The 21,667-nt window shown below is 43.2% G+C and overlaps 1 protein-coding gene across 2 annotated transcripts in view; it reads right to left on the bottom strand.

Moving 5' to 3' along the window:
- The window catches only part of ADAMTS18 (ADAM metallopeptidase with thrombospondin type 1 motif 18), a 143,640-nt gene that overhangs the window by 63,423 nt on the left and 58,550 nt on the right, over window positions 1-21,667 (bottom strand). Inside the window, exons 4-10 of one of the 2 annotated variants that reach the window (XM_039226021.1) lie at window positions 15,389-15,671; window positions 12,577-12,770; window positions 12,228-12,311; window positions 10,491-10,650; window positions 9,034-9,139; window positions 6,104-6,241; window positions 3,869-4,022 (exon numbers count right to left, since the gene is read on the bottom strand). In XM_039226021.1, coding sequence (XP_039081952.1) covers window positions 3,869-4,022; window positions 6,104-6,241; window positions 9,034-9,139; window positions 10,491-10,650; window positions 12,228-12,311; window positions 12,577-12,770; window positions 15,389-15,671 — 1,119 coding nt within the window. The remainder of the gene's footprint in view (window positions 1-3,868; window positions 4,023-6,103; window positions 6,242-9,033; window positions 9,140-10,490; window positions 10,651-12,227; window positions 12,312-12,576; window positions 12,771-15,388; window positions 15,672-21,667) is intronic. The other variant, XM_039226031.1, reaches the window with a different exon arrangement.

Consider the following 21,667-nt stretch of genomic DNA (forward strand, 5'->3'; position numbering starts at 1 on the left):
CAGCTTTGAAACGGAAAGCAATGACAGGACCTTGAAGACCCTGAAAACAAAATGCCATTCTTCTCCTGTGCTGCCAGACAAAGGTCTGAACTGTTTAGACCAGCAGGATGAATGGGAAATTTGCTTGTTCTGGAAGCCCCTCCCACTTAGGGCAGGCAGGAACTATGTGTGATTCTCCGAGGTAAGGCCACGGTTCAAGTGACAAGCAGGTATTTGCCCCCTAGGCTGTGGGGGGAATAACAGCCAGCAGTCGGGAACAGTCTTACCTCCCGGTCTTCCCAAATCTCTCCCTTAAGCAAAACTCCACCCCTGGGCATTCCCAGCTCTGTGCCTTCCTCATTCTTTGTAAAAAAAAAAAAAAAATACACACACACACACACACACACACACACACACACACACACATATATGTAAAATATATAAATGTTTATATGTAAAATATATAAACATACATAAATAAATGTTTACTTATTAAGAGAGAGAGAAACAGAGATAGAGTAGGGGAGGGGCAGCGAGAGACGGTGACACAGAATTCCAAGCAGGTTCTGTGCTGTCAGTGCGGAGCCCAACACAGGGCTCGAACTAACCATGAGATCATGACCTGAGCTGAAATCAAAGAGTCAGACACTTAACTGAGTGAGCCCTTTTACCCTCCTCATTCTATTCAGACCTTTAGTCTGCAGTTTCCATTTCCCTTTGCTCTGCTTCCAAGGAAGACCATCACACTGAAGTGCTCTCCCTCTCGAAAATATGGTACGGTTCCAGAAAATTATCTGTAACTGAAGAATGGCTGTTTAAGCCCTGCACACTGACACAGAACAGGCACGGCACAAATGTTTGCTGAATGTAGGCTCCTGAAGGAAAGGGGGTGGTCATTTTTCAAACTTTCCTCTATATTTCCAAAGAAAATCAAACTCGTTACCAATTGCGTTCACTGGATAGTAAGCACTTAATAAATGTGTGATTAATGAATGGGTAAGCTGATGAAACTTTTAAGAATGAAGTGAGCAGGAGACAAAGTCAGACAAACTTTGTCAACAGACTGAACATCTACCAACTCCTGCCAAACACATCAACCTAACAGGCAATTAGAGACAGTTGTGCATTTATTCACGCGCACACGATACAGCAGCATTTGCCAAAGGAAGCCCCATGTACCACAGAGGATATACCAAAAAGTTGTGGACGGTGGATGGATAAACTTTTCTGACAGTTACACATATAAAGAGCATTAGAAAAATATGTAATCTCATATCAAATGTGTGGTTTGGTGGTTATGTTTTTAGGACTAGACTTAGAGATTTGGATGTGAGTTGATTTATTAGAAAAGCAACATGTGCATCATCATGCAGAGACACAGCACAATGGATCGAGGTGATTACTAATGACTGACTGACTGTTGATGTCAATGACTGAAACACTGATATTAACTGGAGAGAAAGAAGTGTAACATCAGTGTGATTGATAAGTTTTATTTAAAAGTTCTGAGGGTTGAGGCAAATGGAATACACATCCCTGAGCTCCATGTAAAAAAAAAAAAAAATATATATATATATATATATATATGTATAACTCTCAATTCAAAAGGCCTTTGTGAAGATTGAGGAAAAGTAAAATAGGTCTCAAGGTAGAGGCTCACGTGGCAGCTGCTGGAGGTGATGGTGGTGGTAATGGAAGAAGCAGTGCTAGTAACAATGCTGCTGCTGCTGGTGACAGTGGTGGTGGTGGTGGTGACAGTGGTGGTGTTGGTGATGGTGACAGTGATGGTGACAGTGGTGGTGGTGACAGCGATGGTGGTGGTGGTGACGACAGTGATGGTGGTGGTGGTGACGACAGTGATGGTGGTGGTGGTGGTGACAGTGGTGGTGATGGTGACAGTGATGGTGGTGGTGATGGTGACAGTGATGGTGATGGTGGTGGTGGTGGTGGTGGTGACAGTGATGGTGGTGGTGACGGTGACTGATGGTGGTGGTGGTGGTGACAGTGATGGTGGTGATGGTGATGGTGATGGTGGTGACGGTGACAGTGATGGTGGTGACGGTGACAGTGATGGTGGTGGTGGTTATGGTGACAGTGATGGTGGTGGTGGTGGTGACGATGGTAGTGGTGGTGGTGGTGGTGACGGTGATGGTGACAGTGATGGTGGTGGTGGTGGCGGTGGTGCTGGTGACAGTGATGGTGATGGTGGTGGTGGTAGTGATGGTGGTAATGATGGTGGTAGTAGCAGTAGTGATGGTGGTGGTGGTACTGATGGTGGTAATGATGGTGGTAGTAGCAGTAGTGATGGTGGTAGTGGTGGTGATGGTGGTAGTGGTGCTGATAGGGGTGGTAGTAGTGGTAGTGGTGATCGTCATGGTGATGACAGTGGTGGTGACGATGGTGGTGGTGGTGACGGTGGTGGTGGTGGTGACGGTGGTGTGGTAGTGGTAGTAGTGGTGGTGGTGATGGTGGTGGTGATGGAGGTGGCACTGGCTGCGGAAGAGGGAGAAGAAAAGAGGAGGGGTGGAAAGGGGGAGAAGAAGAAGAGAGCAGGGAAAAGGAGCTATAAATCTTTGTCATTTCCCTGTTTCCAGATACCTAGAATAACCATGCTTCTATTTTTTTTAAGATTTTTTTAAAGTTTATTTGTTTATTTTGAGAGAGGATAAGTATGGAGAAATAGGTTCTACTTACATAAATGGGTTAGAAAAAAGCTTAGGGCAGAAAGCTGCCACCACGGGGCAAAACCACCTGAGGTGAGCTAGCGAGATACTGTAACGGGATCGCAAGTAACTTGTTCTATCACCTGCAGGAAATTACTTTCCATCTGGTGCCAACGTACCTTGATCACAAACTCTACTTGCCCCACAGACCCTTTCCTTCTTACACAAGTTAATGATTACTGTCTGATTGTTTTCTCCACATTCACGTATGTGAGATCTCATTTTCTTCATGTTCACCATGAAGGTAATGCCTTGTGAACTCAATAAATATGGAGATGAAACCCCTGCTCTTGTCTCCTCCCAGACATTAGCTCCTCTCATTTTCAATTCTGTATCCACTCTCCCTCCTGAACAACAGAGAACTCCAGACCCTTAGTCTGTGACAAGTGTGAGCAGGGGAGGGACAGAGAGAAAATCAAAAGTAGACTCAGTGCGCTGTCAGTGCAGAGCCCTATGTGGGGCTCGATCTCATAAACCATGAGATCATGACCTGAGCTGAAATCAAGAGTCTGCAGCTTAACCGACTGAGCCACTTGGGCATGCCTCCATGCTTCTCTTTAGATACTAGGGGAGAAACACCTTAAAATGGATTCTACTTTGTATTGATGTTGAGGTTATTGGTGATGGAGCTCCTGACCAACTGTTCCAATGCGTCTCCCATTTCAACATCCTGGACTTTTGCTTTTCCCATCTGTGTGTCTCACAATATTGAAGAGAAGACCTGACACATGAAAAAGTTGGCTGCTAACAGTAGTTTTCATATCCCATAAAGGCATATGCATATATTTTGAGGTGGTGATGATTTTAAACATATCACATCAAAAGGGACTATGAACACGACAGTAAGAAACAGAATGGTGAGAGGTAGGTAGATGCTACTGTACCCAGATTTACTACTTGTGATAAAATCCTCATCTGCACAGGAGTAATTTTCTTCCCGGGATGCAGTCAGAAGGTATTTCAACCAGGCATGGTCTATGGGGGATAAGCCTGGATAATTCATTGACAGTAAAATTGCCACTTAATTATCATGCCAAGCAGCTGCCATTTTAGAGATAACCCAGACTCTCACCCTTGGCCTTGCAAACCAAATGTTTATACTTCTGGTAGGGATGCAGACACGTTGCAGAATCTTAATGTAAGTTTGAAATCACAAGCAAACATACCTTCACAAAGCCAAGGCTACATAACTTGGCTTTTGCTCCAAACTGCCACTTGCACTGTGTGTCGGCATCATAAATCTGTCCCGGGAGTTTGTCTGGATATTTATACTGTCCTGTTTGCTTGGGCTCATCCACCAGACACCCAGCCTGAGGTGTGCTGCCATGAAGAAATAGCCTGGTTAACTCCTGTGTTTCTCGGGGAGCTTTCCACATAAAACAACACCCCTCAAGGCATTCATGCAAAGAAAAATATAACACGGCTAAAGATATGGGTCATACTTAAAAGTTAAAATGTGTATTTTTTCAGAGTGTGAGTCCTTGTCCTAAGGAGATGGAATTTACACAGCCATGGAAGGGTTTCCCTGGCACGGGAATTACAGATGTCCAAGTGATTTGATTTGGCCAGCTAGATGCGAAGGATGAATCTATTTGAAAACTCTCCCCAACAATCTCATTCAGCAACATTCAACACATTTGTATTGGGTGCCTACTGTGTGGTGAGCATTAGGCTAAATGCTAAAGGTACAAAATTTACTAGACAGACAGGTCCGATCTTCACGGCATTGAACGCCATGCTGTATTTTTTTTAAAATAAATAATGGGCCTGTGGTCAAGATGTACTTTACCTCAAATAGTCTTTACAAGCGAAATATAAATAAGGCTTTCGAAAGCACTGAGAGAAAGCATTGGGGCATTAAGCAGAACAAGCCCCAAAGTGTGCTCACCTGGGATGTGTTAAGGAAAACATCAATCTTGATGGCATGGATATTGTTAAAAAAAAAAGAACCTTCCCTCCACTTAACTTAAACGGTTAAACTATGATATCAAACAGCATGGTGGTTCAGTATGATTTTGGCAGAAGATGGATGGGAATCCAAGTCAACCAGGAGACCAAAGGGCAACTGTGACATACTCCATTACTGACAAGGACTTCTGTAAGAGTTTAACAGTTTCAACAAGAAGATGCAATGTGCTTAACCCAGCAGAGGAAGCATTCAGAGTCAGCTGTTATCATCAGCCCCGACATTTAACTATATGATGTCAATGACAGAATGTCAGTCTACATTAAGTTGGCCTTGATTCCTATTTATTGATTCCATTCTCACATGAGTTAGAAAAGATAATTTTTAGCCCAAATTACAAATTTAAAACTGACAAGAAAATCTTTCATTTGATAAAACTTATAATTGGCAAAAGGCTTGTCGATTTTTTTTTCCTGTTCTTTAGGACATCGTTTGACTAGACATCTTTACATTTAATCAGCTTTGCCTGGTGCGTATCACAAATTCTGTAAACACTTGCCAAGAGTATGTAATAGTATAGTTTAAAAAAATAGTGTTAATATTATCAATTGCCAAAGAAACTTTGTTAGCCTCCCTAACATTTGGTCAAAGGGAAATGGGATTGGAACCTGAGCTTTCCTGCGAGTCCACATAGTATGATGGGTTTATATTAACAGCTAGAGTGCTAGTATAGGTCAAATATGTATTATTGCTAAACAAAATTAAAGAACACTTCAAAGAGTTCCAACTTTGGGTCATTGAATATGAATCACATAGTGCTACCTTCCTAACTCCCATTTTACTAATGCCATGTAGGAGTTTTGAATTATCAAAGGGATTTTATATAACTATCACCGCCTTTGGATGTCTCTTGGACATACAGCTAGCTCATGGCCATTTCAAGCAAAATAGCTAAGCAAGACAATACTCTACTCACTGTTAAACATGCACACCACTTTAGCATTTTTAATACTATTATGACCCAAATGATTGATCAGATCAAAATAATTAGTCACAGTAAAATGTGTATCTAGCTTCCTCTGGAGGTCATGAAAGGGAGACAGAAGCACAGATCTTGGAATCATGGCAGACCTCAGGGTGAATCTTCTGTCTACACTTTACCAGCTACAGGAAGTTAAACACCACAATTAACATCTCTAGGGCTCAGTTTCTTCAACTGGAGAATGAGGATCATAATAGGATTGTCATGAGGATCGAATAAGGCAACATGTGCAGAGCACTTAGCACAGTACTAGACCTTCAGTGTCTTTTTTTCAATAGCAATAATGATGACAATATCATCATCACCAGCACCACCACCATCATCATCATCATCACCAACACCACCACCTTCATCGTCATCATCCGCAGAGTATTTATTTTAAACACCTGTTGAGCACTGTTTCCTGTCGCCACTCCAACCCCGGAAATACTCCCTGGCTTTACTTTGTCTTACCTAAGGAATTTCTTAAGATACTGCCGGCTGCACGAAGACCAGGAAAACACCCCGTTGTTTCCTGTCAGCGTGGGAGACATGATATTGCCTTCGGCCTTCCTGCAGGGATTGCCTTCCCCATCGTGAATCATGCCGAAGCTGAAACACATGGAAAAAACAAACCCAAAAAGCTTTCTGTGACCTGTTTTCCAAAAGATAATCAAAGGGAGAAGATGCACTGACATCCAATGAACCCAAGTGAGAGACAAACAAAAATGAGTTGCTATATATAAGTGGCCTTCAAGCAACATAGGGGTTAAGGGCACTGACCCTCCCCACCTGCAGTTGAAAATTCCAGTGTAACTTTCACCTCTCCCAAAACTTACCTACTAACAGCATACTATTGACTGGAAGCCTTATCAATAACTTAAAGTCAATTAGCACATGTTTTGTATGGTATACGTATTATATACTACAGTCTTCCAATCAAGTAAGCTAGAGAAAGTGTTATTAAAAAATCACATGGAAAATATATTTACAGTACTGTATTTATTGACAAGAATTCACATGGGGCGCCTGGGTGGCTTAGTCGGTTAAGCGTCCGACTTTCACTTGGATCATGGTCTCGCGGTTCGTGGGTTCGAGCCCCGCGTTGGGCTCTGTGCTGTCAGCTCAGAGCCTAGAGCCTGTTTCAGAGTCTGTGACTCCCTCTCTCTCTGACCCTCCCCTGCTCACGCTGTCTCTCTCTCTCTCTCCTAGAAATAAATAAAACATTAAAAAATTTAAAAAAAAAAAAAAAAAGAAAGAAAAGAATTCACATTTAGGTAGACCTGCACACAGTTCATACCAATGTTAACTGCAGTGCTATAAAATTCACGTAGCAAAGTCTAAAAAATGCTAAGGTCTTTGCTCTATTGCATGTTGGCCACCAAACCAAAGAATGGTACGTCTGCTATATAGTGTAAGGACGAGAAACTTTTGGTCAAGGTATCTAAGCTAAACTAAAATGATGAGAGAGTCAAACTCTTTTATTTCAAATACCAAAAATTTTTTCCTTGCCACCAGGTGTGAAACTGAGGTAAGGGAGTTCAGGGTCAGGGGGAGAAAGGAGCAGAAACAAATTCAGACCTATGTTTGACATTCATGTTTATTTCCTGCTCTGTACAAAGGGACCTTTTATGTGGAAACTAATTTGGCAATAAACTATTTGTAAAAAATAAATAAATAAATAAAAAATAAAAAAATAAAAAAAAAGAGAGCCAAACAAAAACCCCACCAAAAACAAAAACAGAAACAAAGGGACCTTGTGCCTAACAGGCATTTTTGCACCTCTGTTCACAATAAAATTGGTTCGTTCATATCTTGCTAAGATTGGGGCTGTGTACATACATAAAATGTTGGGAAACTGGTGGGTAATGGTAATGGTCAGGATTCAAATTTCCTGAAGATAATATGGTCATAGGAGACACTAGCACAAAAATATTTAAATATAAGTTACAACTGTGAAGTAGATAATTTTTGCTTTAATTTTTTTTTAAAAATTTAATATTTATTATTTTTTTAATGTTCATTTATATTTGAAAGACAGTGTGTGAGTGGGGGAGGGTTAGAGAGACAGAAACAGAATCTAAAATCTGAAGCAGGCTCCAGGCTCTGAGCTGTCAGCACAGAGCCTGATGTGGGGCTCAAATTCACAAGCCATGATATCATGACCTGAGCCGAAGTTGGATGCTTAAACGACTGAGCCACCCAGATACCCCTTTAATATTTATTATTTTGAGAGAGAGAGCACAAACAGGGGGCAGGCAGAAAGAGAGAGAGGGAGACACAGAATCTGAAGCAGGCTCCGAGCTCTGGGCTGTCAGTACAGAGCCGCTGATGCGGGGCTCTAACTCAAAGACCGAGAGATCATGACCTGAGCCAAAACTGGACACTTAACCAACTGAGACATCCACGTGTCCCTGCTTTTATTTTTAAGTCAGAAATTAATCGATGCTCTGGAAACAAGCATTCAATATAAATGTTGAATATGAGACACACACACAAACACTCCTAAACTCAAACATCCAAGAGCATTCCCTTTCAAATAGTCATTGTGTAAAGCATGTCCTTCTTCCCATGTGGATGCTACTGTTTAAACAACATTTGAAAATTCTCTGTAGAATGTCACTGGCACCAGATTACTCATAATACAATACTCATAAATACAACAGATTACTCAGTTGTAAACTCAGCTCCACACTCTTATATTTCTCATTTCGAACTCTAGTCTCACAAAGGAAAGATTTACTAATGAGAAGAATGTTAATTAAGTACATGCAGTGACAAAGACTCCAAGAATATCCCGTGCGTGCATCAAAAGTCTTTGAACAAGTAACATGCTATTACATTCTGGAAATTTACATGTCTCCATGATTATTTCCTTGGAGTAATGACCTCAAAGTATCTTCACTGTAGCAAAACATGGAAGAAATTCCTAAAAGACCAGAGAACCCATTAGAGGACTAGTCCATTTATGCACAGAGTGTAATTCTGTGCAGCCACAAAATTTTGTTTAAAAAGAGCAACATCAACAATGACTGGCCTTTATTGAGCTCTCTTTATGGTCCAGTACCATTGTTTTTTTTTTTACGTTTATTTTTGAGAGAGAGAGACAGACAGACAGAGCTCAAGCAGGGGAGGGACAGAGAGAAAGACAGAATCTGAAGCAAGCTCCAGGCTCTGAGCTGTCAACACAGAGCCTGATGTGGAGCTCAAACTCACAGACCACAAGATCATGACCTGAGCTGAAATCGGACGTTTAACTGACTGAGCCACTCAGGTGCTTCTGGTTGAGTACTATTCTAAGTTTTACCCAAGATTTATCCTATCTATTCCACTGCACTAAGGTAATGTCAACAAATCGCCCCAACCAGTTCTCATATAAGGTGGTGAATCCAGCGGTCACTTACTTGTGCCCTGACTCATGAGCGATGGTGAAGGCCAGGCCAAGTCCCGTGTCCTCATTGATGGTACAACTTCGGTACTTACTGCACATTCCACTGATGGGGGCAAACCCTTGTGAGAGAGCAATTTCAATTTCAAGTGTTAGTCCAAAGGGAACATGTACAGATACCCGATCATTTCTTACAGCTTCAAAGTGTTCTATACAGTTTTAGTTTAATTGATTAATGGAATTAATTTCAGTTTAATTAGCGTATTTATATTTTTTTTGCCTGAAAACTAACTAAAGGCATATGGCTTTCTGTCCTGCCTAGATAAATTCAGTACTTAACATTTGCTTGCCTTTTAAAAGATACTGTCATCAACGGATCCTCCTCACAACCCTGTGAAGTATGAATATTATACTTTCTACTTCATATATAGAACAGTAAGCTACTGGACATTCATATGCCTTATCTAAGCTTGTTATTGGGCTAAGAGCAACCACTAAAAAGGTAGCTAACCCAACACAAAATATCCACTTAACAGTGGTATTAGCAGCAACACTAGGTATGTTTTCTAGGAGAACATACTTCCTGGTTTTTTTCTGAAGCAGAAAGGCCTGAACAATGTGAAGAGGTTAAGTACACTATTCTCCTGTTCCCTATAATGTGATAAATGCTTTTATTTTCCAAAACTACTTCCTTCCAAGAGCAGCCAGAAAACCATTCCAGCCAGTGCCTGATTCGATCTTGAAACACACTGTGGGATTCAAGGTCTTTCTTCCCAGGTCTGGGTCTTCCTAAGCAGAACAAGGCTATGTACCCAGTCAGTATTACACGCATGCTTGTGGATCAACTACACCCACCTTGCTGCTCTGAGGTCCATGAGATGATGTGAGAAAACTAACTTATCATACCTGGCACCACCACCACCACCACCACCATCACACTGATCCAAACAATCATCAATTCATTAAAAAAAAAAAAATTGTTGAGTTCCCACAGCATGCGATGGAATATACTAGAAAATACAGTAGAGATGTAGAAGATATAGTCCTTACTCACTGTCTTGTGCGAATATAGAACAGATGTGTCCCTTAAAGATCAAGTAACTTTCTAAAGGAGGGACTGCTACCTAGAGGCAGATTTATATACCATGGAGATCAGTCAAATTCTCTTCAGCTACCCAGTTATGCAGTCATGATGCTTGTAGAAGAAACCACAACCAGGCTAGTTAAACAATGTGTCTCGATGCTCATCGATAGAGTTAATAAATAAAAATACAAAACAAATAAAGGAAGTGAGCTCGCCATTCCACCTTGACTTCCATTAAATAGAACAACATTCACCAGATGGTACAATACAGATGGTCCACAATTTAAATATGAAGTCTTCTAATGAAGGATCCTAAGGGCTACCCACCCAGTAGAAAGTTCCTTACTGTGTTTTCATAGGTGTGAGTGAAGCATACATTCATACCATACCTAGAGTGTCACATGGTTCATTCTTCCAGGAACAAATGTCAAATCCCGTGAGTAGGATGGCGTGGTCATGCCTCTTGCCATTCTTTCCAGTGAGGGCAGACTGCCATTGACAGAAACTATTCAGAGACTGGTCTGCGTGATGGTTGATCACTAATCCTCCCTATGGGAAACCCACACAAATGACAGCATGAATTTGTCTCACAGGTGAGAACGCTGAATCATCCTATGTGTACAGGCAAACGCAGAAACATCGTGCTTCTAGGGAGAAAGGTCAGTAGAGGAAATTACTTGAGCCAAGGTTGGAGACTAAGTTAAAAAAAAAAACAAAACCCTAACACTATTCTGGTAAATGCTCACGATATTTCAAGCCACTACAGAGTTTTAGTAGTATACTTTATGACCAATTCTATTTCTACAAAAACAATAAATAACCTGATGTCAGTTAGGAATATCTACGTTCATCTCATGCTAATATCACCTTTATACAATTGTTACAGCTTTTAGAATTTAACTGTAAGTTAATGGTGATAAAGTTCAGTCTTTTCTTCAACAGAGCATGAGAAAGGTAGTGACCACAGCTTATTTACCCCTAGCAGAATTTCCAGCAAAGGCCTTGGCACATCACAGATTAAAAGCAATCCATCCATCAGTCAATAAAATGAAAGCTCACTGAACGGATGCTGAAACAAAAAAAACGGATGTTGAAACAAAAAGATTCTGAGGGGGTAAAATGGACCTGGCCTTAACATACTTATTTACCAAAATCGGTCCTTAAAACTACTGACTTGGGTCAAGTGGAGGGTTTTTAGACGAGGTCTTTAATTATCCATGATTTAGGATGCCTCTGGCTTCAATGTCCTTGGGCAAAGTATAAGTGGTAGGTTAAAGACAGAGTGTGTCTCAACGACACACATCCTCCTTTCTACCTTTCTAGAATTCCAAGAACAATTTGACAGGTTGTTAACCTCTGTAGCTCTCCACACCTGGACCATGAGCTTAATTTTTGTCTGGTCTCTGACTCCTTGCTTTTGTACGTTAATTACTGGGGTTACAGATGAAGAGGAGAAGCCACAGGGGACTTAAAAAAAAATGGAGTGAGTGGTAATCCCCACCTCAGAAAAATACAGCTTCGGCATGAAAACACTACAAAGCAGTGAGAACCATGCAATTAACATGCTATGATACGGTCTGGTTTTATAATTTACCCCATACCTGTGTCCTGCACTTCAGGTAATCAATTCAAGGGCAGCTAAATATTCCTCATTTGTTCTCTGTAGTGCCCAGTAAGTTTACTGTAAGAATTTTCTGATGACTTATTTTCAGTATATTTGCAAGATATCCTTTATATCTACCTGCAGTTACCCAGCGTATCCAACATTCAAAATCCAACTAACCCTTATATCTATTATCAAATGTGCCTTCCCCATGAAACCTACATAATGTTTGTATTTGTATATATAATTTAATATCGATATTATGTAAGCATATTTAATCATACTTATGTGTCATTGTATACATAGGCATATATCATATACATTTACAGATAAATCATTATTCTGTGATGTTTTAGGTAGGTACACAACCCTATTAGATTGTACTTCCTTTGAGGACGGGGTCAGCGTATTTTCAAGCTTGAATTTCTAGTGCCTAGTTTGTGGATCAGCACATAGTATGTATTCAATAAATATACCCTGAATGGCAGAATGAATTAAGAAAGAAGTGAAGTTTGGCACGTACAGGTTCTTGTTCCAGAAGAATGAGGCTCACCACAACAATATTTATATCACTTCCAATGGTCCCATCTTTAAATAGGCTAGAAACCTGTTGGGACAATTGAAATCAAACAAAAAAATAAACAAAATCTGAAAATTTCCCAAACTCTATATAATCAGACATATTCATAAATATGCAGCCTCCAATTTTACCAAATATATGCACATATGAAGCCAATTTCCTCAAAGCTCTTTTTTTTTTTTAAATAAAATAATGCAGCTCTATCTGCTGTTCAATCCATACAAGGACATTCTATGATTTTCAGCCTGTTTTGGAGAACCAGAATGGCTGGAGTCCTGACGAACTCCCTTACCATGTTCATGACCGTGAGAATGTACGTGGTGACATTTGCCCTGCCGTGTTTTTCCACCATTTTCTTGTCTGCCACTACAAGGGTTTCCACATTTAGGCCCTTTTGTGACTTTCCAGCTGATCTTCTGGGTCGCCCGGCACTCCCGTATTCATCAAGCCTGAGATAGGTGTCCTCCGTGGGAGGCTTGGGAGCATCTACAATGAACAGAAGAGCATTTGGAAGGGATTATCAGTAGAAAACATCCATGTGAGATAGACAGAAATCTAAACAAGGGGGGGAGAGAGTCTAGGTAACCAACACTTGACTGATCTGCTGATAAATGATGTCTTTGGTGCTTGTCCCAGGGCTTTGCCCTTAGTTTGTGGTGAAGAAAGATTCAGTCAACAGAAGCTGGTGGGTGGATAGACTCAATAACTCAATAATACTCCAAAGACTTAAACACACACACACACACACACACACACACACACACACACACACACAACCAATCTACAAATCCAGTCGGTACAGCAGATCAAGAAAAATCAATTCTATCAGAATAGTCTTGAAAAGCAGGTAATGCTCATTTTCTTTTACTCCTAAAACACTGCAGAAATAGACATTCTCCTTTGCATCTGAATTCCTACCACTTTGTATATTTTCTAAATAAAATTTAGAAATTTATGTCCAACAGAACACTATCCATGTCTAATATCCTGTTTCATCAATACAAACTTTAAGAGATCAGTAAGGACTCTTTGACCTAATGTTGAGTTAGTTATTGGGGAAATAGCATGGTCAGCGGTGAAATTTAAAATGATATTAACTATTTTGTAACAGGTAAGGTGCAGGTACCACCTTAACAGAGTTTATGTTGGCCATGGCCTTGCAGAAGAGACATGAAGTCTCAGGATGTTGGGAAGACATGGTCCCGTTAGGTAATGGACAGTGACAAGCCCAAGGGTTGCTGGGAGGGAACAGGACATTTAGAAATGTAACACCGATACAGGGGCACCTGGGTGCCTCAGTCAGTTAAGCGTCTGACCTACGATCAGGTCATGATCTCAGGGTTCACGAGTTCAAGCCCCGTGTCTGACTGTGCTAACGGCCTGGAGCCTGCTTTGGATTTTGTGTCTCCCTCTCTCTCTCTGTCCTTCCCTCCCTCTAAAGCAAATAAACATTTAAAAAATAGTTAAGAAGAAAAAAAAAGAAATTTGATACTAATACAGAGTTATTTTCATACTTTAACAACTGATACAGTCATTTTAATGAAGTCATAATAGCTGTCCACAGAATGCAATTAAGAGATCCAATTATTTAGAGTTAGATATAAAACCTCAGGGCAGCCCCTTTGGTAAGTGACCCTCAGTTTCGTCATCAAAGAAAAGAACACAATACCCATAATACCAGTCATAAGCCTGCTCTAAAAATTAGCTTTAATATCTATGAAGTACATATCACTGTCACTATGAATATCACCACTATTATGAATACCACTATCATTATAAACCCATGCCGGATAGGTGTTCCTTAAAGAGGATATTTCTGTTAATACCCTAAACCCCGAAGGTCAATTCAAATGGTAGAGACACGATATTGCACTACTGCTCCCAATCTAGAGCCGAGGGATACTAGTTCCTCTGCTCCTTGGGTGGAACCATCAGCTGGCTTCTCTATCCACCTCAGCCTCATCTGCCACTCGTGGCTACTGAGCCTTGGAAAGGTGTCTGATGCCACCGGAGAAGCTGAACTTGTAATTTTCATTTTAATTCATTTCCATTTAAATTAAGAAAGCAATACTTGATTCCATTACTGAAAAACAAGTATGCGTGGAACAACCTGGATATGTAAATCTACATCCCCGACCTTAAATTTTATGAAATACAGATGCAGATTAAGTATGTCTGATGAGAATTTATCGTCTACATTGAAACTGTGCTCGAAGTGTCAAACAAATATGAGATTTCCAAAACACAAAATACCTGATAATACTTTGATATTGATCACACGTTGAGATATTTTGTAATATTCTGGTTTAATAAGATATGTTATTAAAATTAATTTACCTGTCTTCAGTTTTTAAAAGACATGCCATTAGAGCATTTAAACTACTTTTGGGGCTGCCGTTGTATTTCTATTAGACACTGCTGGGTCTACAAAATGCAAAAGGTTGTGCCTGGGTCACAAACCATGCCCAAAGTTCCCGGTTTCTCACTGTCCCATCTACTGAGGTGCCAACACTCTATTTTGTGAAGCTATCCTTCAAGAGCTCAAAAAGAACATCCAACCATGTCACCATTGGAAGACTGGGTACTTTTCTCATGAGGACAGAAACCAAGATAATTTGGGGACCCATAACTAAAACGTAGGAGATGCTAAACAAAAACAAACAAAAGCATATCAGTATCTTTCCTAGAGGGGCACCTGGGTGGCTCAGTCAACTGAACGTCCAACTCTTGATTTTGGCTCAAGTCATGATCTCATGGTTCATGCGTTTGAGTGCTGCATCGGGCTCCTCGCGGGCAGTGCAGAGCCTGCTTGGGCTTCTCTCTCTATCCTTCTCTCTCTGCCCTTCTCCCTCCCACTCATACCCTCTCCCTCTCAAACCAAACTTAAAAAAAAAATCTTTCCTAATTTAATTTAGAAGAATTAAGAATTGATCACCCAGCTTTTGCCTGACACAGATGAGTATTGGTCCATCTCCAAGACTAATTTCAGGGGATGTTTAGGGTAGCCCCATTTTAACCTGCAAAACCCACATACCCAGCAGCACTTGAGAAAGACTATCGAGGGCCCACATAAGAACAGAATAAGAAAAAGTTTCCTTACATACATTTCTTGCGTCGTCCACAAAAATGCTGCTTTTGCAACCTTGGGTGGTGACGCTCTCTTTCTTGACTCCGAGATGTGTGGGGAGTGTGAGTTGGGGGGTGACCAGGATAACGCCCACTGGAGCCCAGGTCACCATGGCAACGCTGGACCTTCTCCTCAGCTGTTCTTTTGTACAGTACGTGAGGATGGTGCCCCGCGGGTGCACTGTAATTATGCTCCTGGGCCAGCAGCTGAGGTAACGGTGAGATGAGGAATTCGTTTTTTCGTGTCCTTATTAGACCTGACTAAAAACCAAACACACAGAAAACATTAACATTCTACACATCTCTCTTTTTTTTACATGGTGATGTTCAATAACTGTTTATTGGCTCCTTCCTTTGTGTGGGCACTGCAGTAAGTAATTGGCATGTATTTTATATGTACTGTTAGCAGTTACGATATTATCCCCATTTTAGAGAAGACAAAACTGAGGCTAAGGTAGTCAAGTAGGAAAGCCAGCACTGGCATTATAGGGAAGGAAAAGTAATTTTCCTGTTACCTTCCTGCGTTCCTGGATCAGACCCCATCGATGAGGGGACATAAGGCCAAATGTGGGCAAAGCAAAGGTTGACAACGCCCCCCCTCACCCCCGCCCCTGCCCTCCAGGTGAGATATGTGTGATATTCCCCGGACACTCCCAGCTGTCCAAAAATAAAGGAAGAAGAAAGAAAACAAATGGTTAACTGATACAGATCACCATCATGAAGGACAGGAGTCTCCATTCGTTTACAAATACCTTAGTAAATTATAAGAAAAAGGCAACCTTGTCAACAGCCTAACCTCCAGAAAGCTACAGACTCAGTTTCCTGGAGCCTGAACATCACCCTCCCCTCCCTAGTGATGCGGGGGAACAGAGGCCAGAAGAAATGGCAGGTAAAAATAATTTTTTATAACCTGCAGCCCATTGACAGATAGTTGAGACAAATACAGAGTAAAACATGCCTGCGGGACCCCTACCATCATCATAGTAATGCCTGACTGGAGGAAAAACAGCCTTAGCTTGACAACAGCTAGGCCTTCAGTATCATATTAACCGTCTTTAACGTGTGAAAATCCCACTAGGAGCTTCCTCTTCACTTTATCTCCCCCAACTCCATCGTATAGAACCAGTCACTCTTCACAACCCCAGTGCAGCTCTTTCTGCCCCCGGGTCCTGTCCATGTACTTTAATAAAATGATTTTTTTTTTTTGCACCAAATGCTCAAGAATTCTTTCTTGGCCATTGGCGCCGCACCCCAGCACCACCCCAAAACCCCATCACCATTGTAACAAAAGATTAACAGGAGAAAAACAGACAGACATTCAATAACATGTACACCTTCCATACACATGGGAGTCACCCAGGAAAACTGACTAACTCCCCAAAAGGGCCCAAATGGACACCACTTTATAAATTCGGTCTCCAGCGGAAGATACAAGAATATGGAGAAGGGGTGAAGGGGACGGGGAAGGGCAGTCATGTGAGATTCCCAGGAGAAGTTTAGAAATAAAAAAAAAAGAGGGGCGCCTGAGTGGCTCAGTCGGTTAAGCGCCCGACTTCGACTCAGGTCATGACCTCACGGTTTGTGGGGTTCGAGCCCCACAAAGGGCTCTGTGCTGACAGCCAGCTCAGAGCCTGGAGCCTGTTTCGGATTCTGTGTCTCCCTCTCTCTCTGACCCTCCCCCGCTCACGCTGGCTCTCTGTCTCTCAAAAACAAGTAAAAAACATTTAAAAATTTAAAAAAAAAAAGAAATAAAAAAAAGATATGTGTCATGCAGATTCAAGTCTTGGTCTTCTCCATGACAAGTTGCTAGAGGTTTGGTCACCCACGCCAACGTTCCTGCTGCGGACAGGGAGACCCCGCCCAAGTGGAGATTTCCCTTGTGAATGTAAATGTCTCTTCCAAAATGGTAACCTCTACTCAGTTTACAGAGTGTTTCTTGTGTCTGCTGTTTCTTAAAAACATTCAGCTTGCGCCCAAGAGGCAGAGTCTGGGGCCCCCGGACCCCTACTCTCAGAGGCAGTGCCCTCGGCTGCTCTTCCAGACTCTTCTCTACTAGTCTTGACATTGTGACTGAGGGCCCGGCCACGGCACATCCTGGAGCCTCTGCATCTACGCCGTGGGGGACAGTGTGGCAAACACTGGACGGAGGGGGCCGTGTGACAGCAGCCCCGCTCTCGAGGGACCCACGGCATGGGCAGGAAAGACAGACATTCCATCCTTGTTTCACGGGCACCAGATCAGGGGCTGGCACGGGTGGCCGAGGAGGGGGAGTGGGGGCGCTCACCTCCGTGGAGGGGCCCGGGGCTGCGTTATCGAGGGACAGATCTGCTCAAACGGAGAGAAAAGAACCAACAAAGATTTAAGCCACCTCCACTTTGACTTCAGTGTGTACTTTCTAATTGATTAGCTGCTTCTTTCCAGCTTATGTCTTTACTCAGGCAAAAGCCCCAGCGGGCAAAGCATTTTGTGGGGACTGGAACGCCCTCCTCAAGCAACAAGCCCTAGAGCTGCGAGACCCGAGACCCGGTGTGAGTGACCCCAAGACAATGATTGATTTGACCCTCACTGCCCCCCCGAGGGTGCCCAGTGACCTTTGCCCCGCATTTCCCTTCTATAAACCTGGGAGTATTTACAGCACGTTGAGACAGTCTTTGCGACATTGGCCTCCCGTCTTCCTGGTATCAGCTTCATTGAAATAAATCCCTTTCTTATCTCCCCACAACGCATCTCTCTGCCTTTGGATTTTGTCAGTGGTGAGTGACCAGACCTGGTCGATGCGGGTCCCCTGGTGCCAGCTGCTCTTGCACCTCGACATCCGGGCGACAACGGGGGACTCGGCAAAGCCCACCCAACCACAGTTTTGTTTTCCAAGTTCACGGCACAACGAAGCGTATATCTTTGTACCAGGTATTTTAGCCATAACACACTCCTGGCCTTCCCGTCCACACCTGCACCCTCTCTTCCTGCATTTGGCTCAAAAGTCCCTGGACAGCCAGATCCTTGTATAGCAAGTGTGGTCTGCGGCTCCAGCCTGCCCAGGAGCTTGTTAGAGATGCCAACTTAGGGGGCGCCTGGGTGGCTCAGCTGGCTAAGCATCTGAGTCTTCACCTGGGCTCAGGTCATGATCTCACAGTTTGTTAGATCAGGCCCTGCGGCGGGCTCTGCGCTGACAGCACAGTACCTGCTTGGGATTCTCTCTGTCTCTCTCTCTTTCCCTCCCGTGCATACTCTCTCAAAATGAATAGGCTTAAACAACAAAAAGGAGAGATGTGACTCAGGTCTCACTGCAGATCTGCATTATTTAGATTCCCCCGGTGATCTGCAGGTCTGTGAAGGTTTGAGAAGCACGGACACAGGCCAGCAATTCTTAAACTTTGCCGGACATCAGAAACGCCTAAGGGATCTGAAAGGCACCCACAGGCTCCCTCGCTCTCAGGCAGAATCTCGTACCATCAAATACAAGATCTCCACCCTTGTGACCCATGCATCAGAACTTTTGTCTTGAACCTCTCTGATGACTATCTCAAAGCATAAAGGACTTTGCGAACCAGTCCTCTAGACCTTAGCTTCTTCCTGAGCAGGAGGAGAATCTTTCCCAGCCTGCTACCTTCCAAGGGGAGGCAGAATCACCATTGTAGAAATCCTTCATACGTGCTCAACTGCTGCAGCCTCAGTGATCGAGGAAGATGGATGATGTGTCATTGAATCAACACACACCAAGTGCCAGGCGAGTGCCAGGCACACAGCTTGTGCAAGAGATACACAAGCAAAAGCACGTGGTTTGCTGGGGAGACAGACGCCTAAGAATTCCAGGATGGTACCAAACGCAAAGGGGGTGTCGGGTTGAGAGCAGATAACTATGGGAGCACAGAGGTATGTGTGGAGGGGTGGCATCAGACAGGCGGTGCCTCGGGCCTAAAGTTGGCCTTATGTTAGGGTTCAGCTTCTCCTTCCCAAAAGACCCAGAACCTGTGGCTTGGTCCTGATTTCCCTCCCCCTACAGAAGTGTGCTGCCTCTGAGAGACTGTCTTATTGACGGCAGTGGCACTGACATATTATCTAGAAGCGGGACACAGACAGATGCTTTCCTTGGCTCAGTCAACTCACACTGAGCACCGAATTAGCAGCCATGTTCCAGGCATTGGTATCAGGAACAGGCACACAAGAAGTCAGTAGAACAGTTCACCTTCATATGCTCATCGAGATCAAGGGAGAAGAGACCGCGATTGGCAAAGTAAGTCTCACGATCCAGGAATCGTGTCCATCATTATCTTCAGGCTGGATCTCCGAGGAACCTGCCCTTCCCTACCCAGTCCAGGGTCATGCTGGTAGGTTCTTCCATCTCTCATTTGGATACCTTCTGTTTAGTCACCCAAAGCCACCTGCCTCTTCTCCGATATGGTCCCCTTGCCATCAGCGAGAGACTTGTCCAATGTAATCAACTCATTCCACGCACTCAGGTATTGATCGCAAATCCAAATCTCTTTTCTGGTCCGTGGGCCCTGCACGCCCAGCTCTGCGGGAAGCAGGGCAGATCTCCTCCCTGCTCACCTTTCTAAACAGGGCATTTTTTTTCACTTCTTGAGGCTACTACCTTCTTTTACTTGAAGGGGAACAGAATTTGCCACCCCAAAACATGCCTCTTGGGAACAAGGGTTATCTTGAGCTGGTTATTTTTAACCATCAGCCCACAGAGGAGAAGCTCTGAAAGCCTCGAAGTTACCCTTCTGTAAGAGATATTTGCATTTATAAAAGAAATGGGGACTGGAAACTCTTCTCAATGGAGAAGGTGTGGACTTAAATCTGCATAACAATCATACCTTTGTTGACACCACTAGGCCTGATGGGTCCCCATGACTGCCCCCCTCAACATCTTCTTTTGTCTTTAGCTGGAGATGGTATTTAAGGGGGTGGCTTTGGCCCTTGTGAGGAATGAGCTGTTTCCTGGGTCTCCCCCTTGTATGCAGGAGATATACATGTAATGAAACGTCTTTATTTTCTCCTGCTAATCTGTCTTTTATTACAGGGAGGGTTTGAGCCAAGAACCTTGTAGGGTAGAGGGAGAATGAGTTTTCCTCCCCCACACACTCCTGCACACACTTTTTCTTTGACGGATTATCCCCTGCTCCCATAGACCTGCTTGGCTGGTGCTCACAGCTTATGTCCCTTCCTCTCAAAGAAACTACACTCATGGCCCTGTTCCTCGCCCACTTCCAAATTCTCTGACGCCACTGTGTCTTTGCTCATGTCTACCTACGAGGATGGAAACAAACAAAAGGCCACCCTCTCCCCCACCATCAGGGACTAGAATTTTCAGGTACACTCTGTGAGGGCAGGAGTCACACCAGCATCCCTGCTGTGAGTCACATGCTGTCAGCCAATCAACATTTGTTTATTAGCCGATGAAGGTTTGTGGAGTAAGGGAATGCAAGCATCTCAGACTGGGGGCCACACTGAGAACGCCCTGGCACCCCCTCCCTCTGCAGAGGAGGACACCAGGGGTGGAAAGCGAAGCGTGGAAATACATAAAGACCAGGCAGTGTTTCTGAAGTCCTGCTGGGAAGCCGGGAGCAAGGCAGTAACTTCAAGGCTTTATTTAAACCTCAGGATTACGCTGTGAGGAAATCTCAGCTGAAGCAAAGGTAGAATTGGGCCCCTCTGAGGTAGACCTTGGCCTCTCGTCCCTCTGTCTTTGGTGCACATGAAGACAAAAGCCACCATTCACAGTGCCCAGTAGACAGAGTCAACAGTTAAAATGGGGGGGGGGGGAGGGGGATTTATCCATGAAAGCCCTCCTGCTTTACTAACTTCCTAACTTGGCTAAACTAATATCAAAGGCTTAAGCCACTTAAGTGCCTTAACTGGACTAACCGGTCTGGAAGCCTTTTCTCTATTCTCCCCATTTCCTGAGCACCTTAGGCAACTCAAATGCACAGTGAAAACTTCTGTATTGAGAAAGCATTAAAAAAAAAAAAAAAAGGAAAAAAGAATTGTCATCCTTTATCTCTAGATCCTTTAACTCTAGAATCGTTCTTCAAAACAAAACAAGAATTTCACAGCGCTGGATGTTAAGAAAGAAACCTATTCTTGATTCCCTTGCTTTTGGGGATGTGTCAAGTAAGAAGTTGCTGCGGTGGAGGTCAAGGAGGTTGTTTCCTGCTTTCTCCTCTAGGGTGTTGGTGGGGGAAAGGGAGAGAGGCAAACCATGAGAGACTCTTGAATGCTGACAAAAACTGAGGACTGATGGATGTGGGGGG

The sequence above is a fragment of the Hyaena hyaena genome, unplaced genomic scaffold (genome assembly GCF_003009895.1).
Source record: "Hyaena hyaena isolate Hyena2069 unplaced genomic scaffold, ASM300989v1 scaffold_1, whole genome shotgun sequence".
NCBI classification, from domain to species: Eukaryota; Metazoa; Chordata; class Mammalia; order Carnivora; family Hyaenidae; genus Hyaena; species Hyaena hyaena.